General features: G+C 35.7%; 2 protein-coding genes across 3 annotated transcripts in view; one reads left to right on the top strand and one right to left on the bottom strand.

Moving 5' to 3' along the window:
* smchd1 (structural maintenance of chromosomes flexible hinge domain containing 1) overlaps positions 1-2,686 on the bottom strand; it is a 67,435-nt gene extending 64,749 nt beyond the window's left edge. The window contains exon 1 of one of the 2 annotated variants that reach the window (XM_022677622.2): positions 2,080-2,686. In XM_022677622.2, coding sequence (XP_022533343.2) covers positions 2,080-2,355 — 276 coding nt within the window. In that variant the 5' untranslated portion in view covers positions 2,356-2,686. The remainder of the gene's footprint in view (positions 1-2,079) is intronic. The other variant, XM_022677623.2, reaches the window with a different exon arrangement.
* A 1,259-nt stretch (positions 2,687-3,945) lies between these two features.
* Positions 3,946-13,729, top strand: mettl4 (methyltransferase 4, N6-adenosine). The gene is made up of 8 exons (XM_007238905.4): positions 3,946-4,314; positions 4,430-4,495; positions 5,874-6,231; positions 6,395-6,464; positions 7,902-8,076; positions 9,317-9,423; positions 10,707-10,789; positions 13,421-13,729. The coding sequence occupies exons 1-8, from the start codon at positions 4,081-4,083 to the stop codon at positions 13,627-13,629; spliced, it is 1,302 nt and encodes a 433-aa protein (XP_007238967.3). The 5' UTR covers positions 3,946-4,080; the 3' UTR covers positions 13,630-13,729.
* The last annotated feature ends 338 nt before the right edge of the window (positions 13,730-14,067 follow it).

Genomic DNA, 14,067 nt, shown 5'->3' with positions numbered 1-14,067 from the left:
GCTACTGGAGTTTATTGTTATTTTACTGTGTTTAACTGCACTACATTCTTTACACACCCACAAAAAAAACCCTCTACTTTTATACTTTATATTTTATGAAATTTTATATGTATCATTATATCTTATCCTTCTTTTGTAGCTTCTATGTACTATGTATACCTGCTACTTGATGTCCAGAATTTTCCTCTGGGATCAATAAAGTGTGTATGTATGTAAGTATCTATCTATCTATCTATCTTTCTATATTTAAGTATAGAAATGTATTCACTTACCATCATATAGAAATTAATTTCACCTCTTGACGAATAATATGTTCAAACTGTTTTTGAACATAACTGTAATCATATTTGCTGTTATTTTTACACAATCTTTAATAATAAAATGGGCCAGATCCTGAGAGCTCCATTGTGTAGGGATAAATTACTAAATTAACTCTGAGCTGACGTTTTTGTTAGCTCAAAATACATTTTCTCCATCAATAAACTGAAACACAAAAATTTGTAGACCAAATTTCCATGACTTTTCCTAAACTTCATTGTTTTTTTCCCCCAAAACTTATCCAGGCCTGGAAATGGCTATGTTCAAATGTCATGCATTTTCCACGTATTTCACTACCGTATGAACCCTGTAGGATAATTATCTTATAATTGTTTTATGGGGGATTGTAAAACACTGATAGGAGAGTTGTTGACTCTCAGTGAAGCCCACCCTTTCATTGCAGCTGACATGAAAGTGGGAAGATACTGTAAAATTACAGTAACATGATGGGATGCACTGCTAAATTACCATAACAACAATTATTGTACTGTCATGTACTGTTAGTCAACATTGAGTGAAATACTGTTACAATACATTACTCACACAGGTAGCTAAACTATAATCTATAAGCTAGACTGTAACAGAGAACTAGTTATCTAGTCAGCTGGTCAACCTAGCTAACCAGTCAACCTAACTATTGAAATAATGAAGTGGAAAAAGGGAGAACACCCGCGTGTGTGAAGCAGGTCTGTGAGACTCAGAGAGGAAACATAAGAAGAGTTTTTTTTTTTACATTTTTATCAGCAGTAACATCGCCTTTACTAAAACCACAGGTTCAGACAGTCCAGCGAACTGCGTTAGCTTACTTACTTAACCTAGCTAACCTAAGCTAGGTTAGCCAAGCGTTTAACCTTCTATGGCATGTATTATATATATATATATATATATGTATATATATATATATATATATATATATATATGAAGCTGTGGGGTCCCTGTGGAAATAGTTAGCTAGCACTTTTGATAACAAGCTGATCATTTGAATCAGGTGTTTCATAGAAATCATAGCAACCACTAGGGCCAGAGAGCTAATTAATATATAAAGACCACTTTTGTTAATTAATCTATTAACAAAAGTGGTTTACCTGCGCATATAAATACAGCTCTAGTTTCCCTAATGTTGCTATTTATAGGTATATGTTTGAGTAAAATTAACATGTTTTATTCTATAAACTACGGACAACATTCCCAAATTCCAAATACAAATATTGTCATTTAGAGCATTTATTTGCACAAAAACGATGCAGAGCTTTCAGACCTCTAATCCTATTCATAAAGTTTAAAAAGTTCAGAAATCAACATTTGGTGGAATAACCCAGTTTTTTTAATCATAGTTTTTTTATGCATTTTGTCATGTTCTCCTTCTCCATCAGTCTTACACACTGCTTTTGGATAACTTTATGCCACTCCTGGTGCAAAATTTAAACAGTTCAGCTTGATATAATGGCTTGTGATTATCCATCTTCCTCTTGATTATATTCCAGTTGTTGTTTTTTTTTCAATGTAACTTAACAGTTATAACTTATATTTATGTATGACCTATTTGTACTTCTTTCTCATTGTATTGGGCATAACCAAGATACGCCATGTAACATTATATTAATCGTATTAAGTAAACAATGCATGGGATGAAAAGGTGTGATAATAACCAAAAAATGAGTTGTTACACTAGTTATATATGCCAAAGAGGGTTAATGATCGCTGCTCACTGAGTAACAAGTGTGAACCTGTGGACTGTAGCTAGTAGAGAGGTTGACCCACCTTGCGGACAGCCTGAAGGAACTGAGTAAAGTCTTTACCGCTGATCTCTATCTCCCTCTCAGAGGACTCTCTGCTCTCCGGGCGACAGTCGTAGATGTAAACCGAGCGGTTGTCAGGCTCGGGCTCAGCTCGGGGAGCCCCCAGGTCCGCCATGTTCCTCTGCCCTGCTGTTTCTGCTGCCTCTGTCTCAGGTCTGATATCTGTCTCCGCTCCACCAAAGCGAAACTGAGAGAGAAACGCGTCACCGCTCCGCTTCCGACATGCTCGCTCAGGCATACAAGCGGACAGCGGCGCTTATCCGGGCTGTTATTGACTGGCTTAGCTTAGCTAGCTGAACATCCAGTGCCCAGCGTTGAGTACTGGAGGCTTCCTACACCTCCCACACCTCTGAACCATGTGATACACTGGAGCTACAGTGTTGTCAGTCTCCACGCGCTAGTTTGCTAGTGGTAGGGTTGCCAGATTCTCATCTGGAGTCTCTAACTACTTGCACTGACAACAACGTTAGGGGCATATATAAGAATAAAACTAATAAAATAAAAAGCAAATGTGTCTCTTGTTCAACCTAGCCATATCAACTACACGAGTACTAAAATAAGCTGAGATGATAAGACAACAAACGAAACGTTTAGCTACGACTCTAAGATTAAAAATTAGCAACACATGGCAACCTTTTTCTGGCGCCAAACATTCCTGCGCATGTCCTTGTTTATTAGCTATAAACCGCGTAAAAATTAAAGAGACAAAATTAGAAAAACAACAACAAATTATTGAGGCACAGTTTTACTGTCACTCTAAATATTTATTGAGGAAAGACTTTTAAAAATAAGAATAAAGGAAGATTTATTAACAACGCCTTGCAAATACAACTATCAAAATAAAAGTCCTCATACTGCAACATTTTTCTTTCTTTTCATTTATAGATAGTATACAGCTCTGGAAAAAAATAAGATCTCTGATTTTGCTATTTATATGTATGTTTGAGTAAAAGGAACATTGTTTTATTCTATAAACTACTGACAACATTTCTCCCAATTTTCAAATAAAAATATTGTCATTTAGAGCATTTATTTGCAGAAAATGAAAAATAGCTGAAAAAACAAAAAAAGATGTAGAGCTTTCAGACCTCAAATAATGCAAAGAAAATACGTTCATATGCTGCTTTTGGATAACTTTATGTCAAAATTCAAGCAGTTCAGCTTGGTTTCACGGCTTCCGATCCAACTATCGACTATATTCCAGGGCTTTTCAATTTGATAATTCAATTTTTTTTTTTACAGTTATTGCGTTTCTATATGTTACTAATACTGCAGTATAAGATAAATAAAATGTGTTGGGTACAACAATATGCGTAAATAACGTCTGTCAATTAACAGGAGAGTACAAATAATAAAAGCAGCACAGATATTCTGATTTGCTTTCTAGCCGACTATTTTTCTTCAAACATTTCAGTGCTAGTTTTGTATGAGGTCTAATAAACTTCCCACTAAATAAACCCAATAAATGACCCATCGTGATATTACAGAGTTGTTGTTTTTTTTTTTTTTTTACAAAACTTTTTTTTTTTCAAGAATATACTACTGCACCAAAATAAACATTAAAGTTTAAGTTATTTATTACTTGAATGGAATGTATACCAAGGCTCTTTCTTACAACAATCTATTTAAACATAAAAAAGTTAATTTAAATAACCGAATAGTAGATGAAGACAGCATACTATTAAAAATACATAATCTAAATTATTTATTCTATGTTTCATATTTTTTTATACTTTAGTGTTTTTTTAGTTGCAGAAACATATTAGCTGTTAGAGGTGAGGGTCTGACTGAAATGCGCAGGAGCTGCGTTTTCTGAGCGCAGCCTGGCCGCTGTAAAGCTGAGCAGCGGTGTTGTGTCATGGCGCTGCGCAGAGTCGAGCCGCAGCAGAGCGGTGTAGTTTAATTCACAGCTGTTTTACTGTTTATCTAATTAAACTCCACATTTCACTCCAGCGCGGCTCAGATGTCTGTCCTGTTCGCTAATGATCAGGGGTGGCTCCTGGATCCCTGCTCTCTTATAAATGCGGGTTTTGAGCGCTGTTTCAGTGGAAACACGGGTCTCTTCTTCAGGAGCCGCTTTAACAAGCAGTACTTTAATCTACTGAAGCCTCATATAGTGGATAAGGAGCAGACCACCAACAGCCCGTCAATAAATACCCCCACACTTCCCGCCACGATAGACCTAAAAACACGAAAGGTAATAAATATGTGTTTTTCACGCTTTGGACGAACTACTGTGTTCACTGGCTTACAGGTTACTATATTTAGTATATAGAATATTTAGCTAATTTTAACTCAATCTTTTCTTGCAGAAAAGGAAGAGAAAACGGAGTGATCTTAATCAGGGGGAGGTAGATGCTGAAGTGTTCCATGGAAAGGTAAAAGTTATAAATTAATCTGTACCCTATATATAGCACTGAAAAAAAGAGACCACTTAAAAATTATGAGTTTCTTTGATTTTACTAAATTGAAAACCTCTGGAATGTAATCCAGAGGAAGCAAGCCATCAAACCAAGCTGAACTGCTTAATTTTTTCATCAGGAGTGACATCAAGCTGTCCAAAAGTGTGTAAGACTGGTGGAGGAGAACATGCCAAGATGCATGAAGACTGTGATAAAAAAAAAACAGGCTTGTTTCACAAAATGTTGATTTCTGAACTCTTAAAACTTTATAAGTGTGAATTTGTTTTCGTTGCATTATTTGATGTTAGACATCGCTGCATATTTTTTGTTGTTTCAGCCATTTCTAATTTTCTGCAAATAAATGCTCTAAATGACTGCAATGTTTTTTTGTCCTTAAATGTTGTCCATAGTTTATAGAATAAAACAACAATGTTTGTTTTACTGAAACATAAACCTCTAAATAGTAAAATCAGAGAAACTAATTCAGAAACTGAAGTGGTCTTAATTTTTTTCCAGAGCTGTATATAGACTAGAATTTGGCCCTAAAATAATATTATGGTATTTAGTCATTTATTCCATGCATTAAATGCAATATAATAAGAGTATCACACATGACCAAGAAAAAAAAAATTGTCGTAAACTTTTCGTAAAGTGTAACTCTCCAAGACCCTGATTTTGTATGAAATAAAAATTCCACAACGATAAAGAAATGCAACTACAGCTAAAGTGTGTCATATTTAGTGCATGCCTATAGAGTACAAACAAAAATGTAAAAGTAAATATTCTTGTTTTCAACAGTATCACATTATCATGATATGGAGTTAATTTTTGCTAATAATATTGTGTACCATATCAGTGATCCAACATGTCATGATACTAATACCGCACTCCCCATATGAAGGACTGGAGTACAATAAATGATACTAGTGCATCGAGTGGTCCAGCAGACTAAGGCACTGCCACTATGATTAGGAGATTTCTGGTTTGAATCCTGCTCGTGCAGCTCGCCATCAACTGCCGGAGCCCCGAAAAGCACAATTTGCCTGGCTTGTTTATCGCAAGACCACATTTAGCCCAGTTGACAGAGTTTGAGAGGGGCACATCATTGGATGTTGTGTCCAAGATAGTAAATGCACCAATAGAAATGCTCCAATAATGTAATAAACCTTTCTTATATTGACTTCCATTGAAATTTAAGAAGGTTTATTTTTCTCATGTTGCAGAAACAAGCATAACAGTTTTAGCATGACAGTAAAAATTAACAATTAACCAAAAATGAAACTAAAATATTCAGATTTTTTACTTAAGATAACCTCAGAATTGAAAAATAAAGTTTTCTCTGTCTGTTGAACAGGTCAGGCTGTTGGTTCTGGAGGGCAGTAAGTCTTTGGTGGAAGCTGGACACCACTGCGGTTACCTGATCAAAGATTTACCTGCAGAACAGAGTGAACAAACTCCAGTTCCTGAGTGCCAACTGGCTGCTCTGTGTGACATGGCCAAGCAGCTGCTTGCAGTGGAGAACTCTGCACCACGGATACAGGCTGTTCAGGGACATGCAGATGTGGATTCACACCTCAATCTGTTTTCATGCCTCACGGAAAACCCCAACGACTTTGCTCGGGAGGTCACACTAATGGGGCAGAAGTATTTTTTGCCTCCCCGAAGTCGCTTCCTGTTGTCTGATTTCACACGCATACAGCCGCTGGTCCACAGTGAGTTTACTGTAATATGGGGAAGAGTTAGCACACTTAGTGTGTTTGTTATTCTGCTCTATTTACTGTTAATTTGAATCTGGTGTGCCTGAGAAAGCAGAGATAGTTTAGTATGTGCGTGTTAAATTGTGTATGTTTATCATTTGTTTATATGTTTCTATAGGTGGGAAGAAATTTGACTTAATAGTCCTTGATCCACCATGGGAAAATAAGTCTGTGAAAAGGAGCAGTAGGTAGGTAGGTTTACCCTGCCCCCCTCCCCTTTTACTTAAAAAAAATAAATTTTGTTATTTAATAATATTTCACATATTCTCATATTTCCACTTTTAAAGCGGCTATAGAATTTATTTATTGAGTTATGTATGGAAGTAGATATGATTTACTGGTTAAGGGACAATCATTAACAATTGTACTATTAACAGTAGAACATGTATAGTTATACTATGGTTGTACTAGTTACGACACTGATATTTTTCTTTTATGGTCTCTGATTGGCTATGAGGGTTTTGCAATTGGATAACACCTTTTAAAAAACATGACTTTACAGTATTGCTATATTTGTTATTTCACAGTTTTTCCTCTTATTGTTGGTGTTCTTTTTCTTATTATTCTTATACACTGATGTTTAAAGATATGAGTAATTATAACTTAAGTAATATATAATCATATAATAAAAAATAAGTGGATTAAATGTAGGTCTTTTAAACTGTATTTGTCGCACTATAAGGCACCCTTAAAATCCTTACATTTTCCCAATAATTGACAGTGCGCCTTATAATCTGGTGTGCCTTATAAATTTTTCCAATCAGGTTGTAAGGAGCAGTGAAGCCACTTTACTAAAGAGCAGCATTATACTGGAGTTTCAGATTCTCCAGCAGTGAGACTGGAGCAGTATTAGCATTAGCCGCTAACTGCATCTAGCGCTGCTGCTAACCATGCTAAAATACTGGAAATCGAAGCTTACTGTAAATAAAATAAAGCTCACCCAAATAAACAGTTTTCAGGAGAGAAATCTGTGTAGATTAACATTCAGCACTCAATTGACTTTGAAATTATATATATATTTTTTTATATTTAATTTTTGATTATAAATGCGCCTTATAATCCGTAAAATACGGTGGTTGCTTTTCATTATAATTTATCCACTAATGTATTGATTGATTGGAATTTATGTACCCCCAATAAAATATAAACCGTATAATAAGCATCAATTTTCATACCAAGGTGAACTCTGGAATTTTTACATTAAACTCCTTGTGATGCTTCATTAAAGCAATAAAGAGAATAGTATCTCAGGCAACCAGAACTGCAGTGTGTAACTAATGAAGCAGGCAGAAAAGTCTTATTTGTGTCAAGTTCTAGATTTAATTCTTTCTTCATTTTAAATATTGGTATCTGGCTGGAGGGACAAATTACACTTCCTTACTGTAAGGGGAGCCCCTGAACAAGAGATACCAATTCTGTCATACTGCTGCTTTCTTGTTTTGATAGATTATTATAGATTAATTTTGTCATTAAATTCCATTAAAAGGCATTGTAATTTATATTTTTTATATCTAAACCAGCCACAGTTGAGGACTCCCAAGTCTGTGTCTCAAAAAAAACACATTTTCTTTTTTTTCCCTTGCATCTGTGTTTGTGGTCTCCTTTTTATTTTCTCTGAATGACAGGTACAGTTTCCTGCCATCATCTCAGCTCAAACAACTTCCTGTCCCTGCGGTGAGCGCTGCAGGGTGTGTGGTGGTTACTTGGGTAACCAACCGTCCTCGGCACATTCGGTTTGTCAGAGAGGAGCTTTACCCCCACTGGGGAGTGAAGCTGCTGGCGGAGTGGCTGTGGGTTAAGGTGAAGGAAAAGCGCGCACGCGCACACACACACACACACACACACACACACACACAAACAGAAACAGCCGAACATTGTGCATGACTCAGTGAGTTCATATTAAAGGCCAACCAATATACAATTGTTACAATAGTTTAGATCAGTTAAACTGATCTGTATAAATGTTGTCAAAAATAAAGTTAAAATTAGGAGAAGATCTAGAAAAACTGTGGTTTCAGTTTGATACCAAGTTATTTAGTCGCTGATGAATTGAGCAATAATAATTGACGTATATAAAACAGTTCAAAACAAAAATAAAAATTATAAAGATGCCTAATTTTAAGATGGAAGGAATAATATAAAAAAAACACGTCAATCAAGTTAACTGGATACTCTAAATTGCTCAGAAAAATTGGATACTCTAAATTGCCCTGCTGTGTGTGTGGTTATAGGTTTGTATGTGTGTGAATGTGTGTATGACTACCCTTGTAAAAGTAAAGTGTATTAAATATATATTTAAGTATATTAAGTATACTTACCACAGAAAAGTAAATACTTTTTTACAATTGAAATTTGTACTTAAATACAAACAAAATGCGCTGTTTTGGAACAATTTATGGCAACTTAAGTATATTTTACTTGTAATTAAGCTATATTTAAATGCAACATAAAATAATTAGATTGTGCCTTTGAGTGCTTTTCTGCAAACTTCAGTAGATTTAAGTATCCGTTTCTTTTTACACACTTTTTTAATACACTTGAAGTATATTGTAAATGTACTACTTTACGTATTGATGCAAATATTATTATTAATGCCATATTATTAACTTAATGACCGTGGAAAAAAATACACTAAAGTGCACTTTAAGCAGTATTTTATGCCAAAAATACATTTCATTGAAATACAGAGAAAGCATATTTAATGCGTAATTAAAAAAATTCTTTACACAATTTGAACTTACTTTTAATGCTCTTAAGTTGACTTCCTTTTCACAAGCATGACTGTGCAGATCCTGGGTCAGACCTGGGCCCTCCTACTGAGGGCCTGTTCTACCTCAGCTTCAGCCTAGACTTTAGAATGCAGCTACTGTAACAATCCAAACAATACATTGGTCAGGTCTTAATATATGTATTTCCCAACATGTGTATACATATGTGTGTTGTGTGCTGTACATAGTGTACATAGTGTACATTTTATATTGGGTGACGGTAAAGCAGGGCATTACTGTACTTACAATAATTTGTATATTTTTATTTGCAGGTAACCCAGACAGGAGAGTTTGTTTTTCCTCTTGACTCGCCACACAAAAAGCCTTATGAGGTGCTGCTACTTGGCAGAATCTGCACTGACAGCACCAGCACAACTAGGTAACTTCTTGTACAATGACCTAATATCATCACTATTCAGTGAAGCACATGAATCTCTATTTCTGACGATTTTTTATTTTACTACATAATAATTTGAATGCAAACAGCCCCTTACACTGAGTCAAGATGTCTTGATGAATGGGCAAAGAGAAATCTTCTGTAAAAAATTACCTGAAATAAACTCTTTTTACATTGACTTCCTTTAAAAGTTAAGAAGGTTTTTTTCTCTATCCTGTAAAGTTGCTGTTTTGGAGATACAAGTTTTTCTTTGTACAGCGACAATATGCTTGTTTTGTTGGTTGGATTGATTTTTATCTTCATTTATGAACTGTTTATTTATATAGTAGAAGTATGACTGGTCTAAATACACCCAATGAGAACTTCCTTAGGAACACCTATGCACAAATACATTCATGCAGTTATCTTATTAGCCAATCATGTGGCAGCAGTGCAGTTTATCAATCATGCAGATACAGGCCCAAACCTGTATCTCTGTATCTCTCCAAACCATCAAAATTTTTGACCTGGGGTTCATGTGTCATGAATGTTTGTGTCAGACAGGCTGGTTTAATTCTAGTATTTCTAGCATTTCTAGTATTTTCATGTTTCCACAGTCAAGAATTGAAAGAAGAAGCTGCTTAGATAAACTCTCACCAAAACTGAATAGCTGAAGACTAGAAAAATATTGGTCAACATTCACACAGCAAATTAAAAGGGGCTGAAATCAGATTTTTCACCAATCCAGTAGAACACCTCTTGGATGTGGTTGAATGGGAGATTTACAGCAAAAAACATTTTTGCTCCTCAAAAATGCAATAATATTTCAACAGCTTTTCTTAAACAACCTTTGGAATCAATACCATGACAAATTGAGGATGGTTTTTGAGAGGAAGGCATGATATGGTGCTCAATGAGTGTGTAGTTTAAATGAGAAATCACAGATGTGGCTTGTGCAGGAAATGTAAAAACCTTAATACATGTTTGTAGAATTCTCTTTTCTTTGAGTTACCCATGATGCTGGCTTCCTGTTCATTTCGCGCGTTGCACAATTAGCAAGTAGTTATCTAATACCCTTGAAGAATCAACATTTGTGGGCCTGTAGTTTGTATGCTGCAACACAAATGATCCAGAGAGACATGCCATCTGTGAAAGTGCTCATTAAAACTGTAGTACTATATGCAAGCAGATCGGCTCATGTATACACTGGTAAATTTAATTTTTTTTTTTACCCCTCGTTCATTTATACAGAATTATTCATTCTTCTGTCTTCCTGTTTGTTACAGGCCGGAGGAGTGCGAGATCCCAGATCAGCGGCTCATAATTAGCATTCCCTCAGCGCTGCACTCTCATAAGCCTTCACTGTCAGGTACACACAAAACCACACATTCTTGTCACGTTGATCAGGCGCTGTTGGCGTCACAGTGTGCTATTTTAGCTTTCACAGCAGCAATGCATTAATCTCCATTCTCATTTGGTGTCTATTAACATTCGAGAGCAGAGGCAGAATTGCATAAGGATGCCTTTGATTGACAGGCCAGTGCTTTAGTCTCAAACTGGGGTAACATTAGGCAATAAGCCACTCGAGGCTGGGCATTGAAATGAGTTTACAGCACTAAAATGCTCTCTGTTATCTGAAAGTTAACAAGTTATCTGAAAGCAGTATGTAAATTGATATAAAATGGTACCTGAGAGAAAAGCTCAGATTCTCTGCCTGAATCAGACCCGAACCAAGAGATTTCCCACCACTGCGCTTGGTCCAGGTTAAGGCAGATGTTCAGGCCTGTGGATCATTGTTTGCATTGTTTGTTTAATAATTTCAGAGATTTGTTCTTAATAAACATTTTTCTTAAACAATAAGTCTTCTTCAGTGTTGCATAGGGCTGTAATGGTACAAAAAAAAATCTCAGTTCAGTTCACACCTCTGTATAAACCCACGGTTCGGTATGTTTTCGGTACGGTTGATAAACTAAAACAACAGCATTGCTTTAACTGCTTAAACTACAGATATTTTTCTTAAGCATATTACTGGATGCGTTTCAGTGTTTGAGTTCTTTTTAAGAAATATTAGCATTAAATTTTTTTAAATATATTATAATTTAATTCTAAAATAATTATATTAGTAGTGTCAGTCACTTAATGATTTAAATGCTTGAATTTCTCAGTTTTATTGTAAGGGGACAGTAATAATAGTGTAGTGTGGTTTAGGTCTGGCAGACTGGAGCTTTTTTTACTGTATTATATCTCAGAGATAGACAGAGAGCGAGAGAGAGATAGCGATGGTGAGAGAGAGAGAGAGAGAGAGAGAGAAAGAGAGATAGAGAGAGACAGTACGAGTGCCTAACCCTGTGTGCACACTAGAAAGCGACAGGCGACCATTAGATTCCTATGTCAGCGCAGCAACGGTGTGTGGACAGTCTGAATGATCTTTGTTTTTGAGCGTTTTCTGCCTATGCGCTCCAACTTCTACTCAGAGCTAAAGTCAGTAGCAAGTTGCTAATAGCAACAGTGCTACAGCTACGACTTTCCGGGTTGCGTTCATTGGTTCCACAAGTCTCCTATAGACTGCCTGTACCGTGTATTCTGCATGCTTTTACGTAAATCGGACCGTAACCCCCACAGTGGACAGTGCAGAGGCTGGTAATGATGACCAGCAGTGTCTGGCTAGAAATGTCCATGCAAACAGGTGAATCATACAAATCAGTGCATTGTTATTTAGCTTCAATTTAACACGGAAAGGTCAAGAGACACAGTATTAGTTCCTGTTCCCTGACTTTCTGTATCCATGTACATTTTATGGGTAATGTTAGAAATTTCAAATTATTTTAAAAATCAGCTACAAAATACAATATGAGACAGTTCCCCAGTTAAATAACTGTCAGTATATTATTAAGAATTTTAATAGAGCATACTATCAGTTAAAGACATCATCATTGAAATTCTATCCCATATTGCCATTACATTCATGCCCATGATGAGTATAAAGTCAATTGCACAATAAATATGCAATACAAAAACTAAAAATTGCTGCACATTTTTTTTGAGGTGTCTGAAAACATCATGGGGTCAAACAATACATAAACAGTGTCAAAAATATAAGTACAGCACACGTAATATTTTGTTAAATGTCTCTTAATGAGTTACACCCTTTTGGTAGCAATCAACAAGCTTCTAGCAGAATTGTGATGGGATATTAAGCACAATTCACGTATTTTCAAAAAGCGTGAGTTTTGGAGGTTGTCCACCCTTTTCAAAATTCTATCCACTTTGTGCAATGAACCAGTTTCACTGCCAGCAAGCAGCCCCAGGGCATGATGCTACCACCACCATGCTTACACTGCAAAAATTAAATCTTAGCAAGTGAAATTTTCTCATTTCAAGGCAATAACTCTTATTTTGATCTCTGATAAGATGTTTTGTCTTACTAAGCATTGTGTAATATTTTTTGGCTTATTTTAGGAATGATCTTAATCAGTCTTATTTAGAAATTTGCCTTTTTTTTTAAGTAATTTAAACTCAAAATGTGAACAAAGTCACCAGTGTCAAAGGCACCAGTCAGATTCTTGTATCCAGATTTATTATGCTTGGTTTAAGGCCAAATTCACTAATTTTGAGCTATTGCAATTGCTTACTTACCCTACTGGCAGATTTGCATATAGTTTTCAATTTCCATAGATTATGTCTAGTTTTTGCCAACGTTCTTGGGGTTTGGTCTCAGCTATTGATATAATTTTTGTGTGCATGTATATATATATATATGTATATATATATATATATATATATATATATATATATATATATATATATATATATATATATATATATATATATATATATACGTATATATATATATATATATATATATATATATATATATATATATATTACCACAATATACCACAATATAATGTGGTAATATACATATATATATATATATGTATATTACCACAACATGCTCACTCAACACAATGCTTCACCACATTTTTTTTTTGTGTTCCAGCTGTGCTGAGGCCCTACATTAGCCCTAATGCCAGGTGTCTAGAGATGTTCGCTCGAAGTCTACAGCCTGATTGGACGAGCTGGGGGAACGAAGTCCTAAAGTTTCAGCACCACAGCTACTTCACTACAGAAAGCTTAGACAGTACATGTAACAATGCTACAGATCTGCAGGTGGCTGCTGGGGTTACAGACACTTCTGCCCAACATTAAACTGACTTTCAGTTGTTTTTAATAACAAAATACAATTTTTATTTTTGCTTATTGCACAAATTCATCTTTTGTAATAAACAGTTTTAATTTCTTCTTTTAATTGTTACTGTTGTAAATTCTAACATACAGAACCATTGATTAAAAGGTCCCATTAACAATACGTGTACTGGAAGCCCACACACACTGTGTCCACTGCCTTTTACCCATCTCTGCAGTAAACACACACACACACCGCAGTAATACAAAGAAACAAGCACAGAGCAGAGTGCGGCTTGTCAAGGGGCGAACACTGGCAGCTTGCCAAACCAATATATCGAACCCACAACCCTGGTATATACAGTGGTGTGATAAAGTATTTGGCCCCTGTCGTGCGTTATTTCACGACTCTTCTAGGCCTCCCAGAAAGGGAAGCCTGGGCTAGCTAAAATGAGCTCTAAC

The sequence above is a fragment of the Astyanax mexicanus genome, chromosome 8 (assembly GCF_023375975.1).
Source record: "Astyanax mexicanus isolate ESR-SI-001 chromosome 8, AstMex3_surface, whole genome shotgun sequence".
In the NCBI taxonomy this organism is placed as follows: domain Eukaryota; kingdom Metazoa; phylum Chordata; class Actinopteri; order Characiformes; family Acestrorhamphidae; genus Astyanax; species Astyanax mexicanus.
This window is presented reverse-complemented; position numbering and strand designations above follow the sequence as displayed.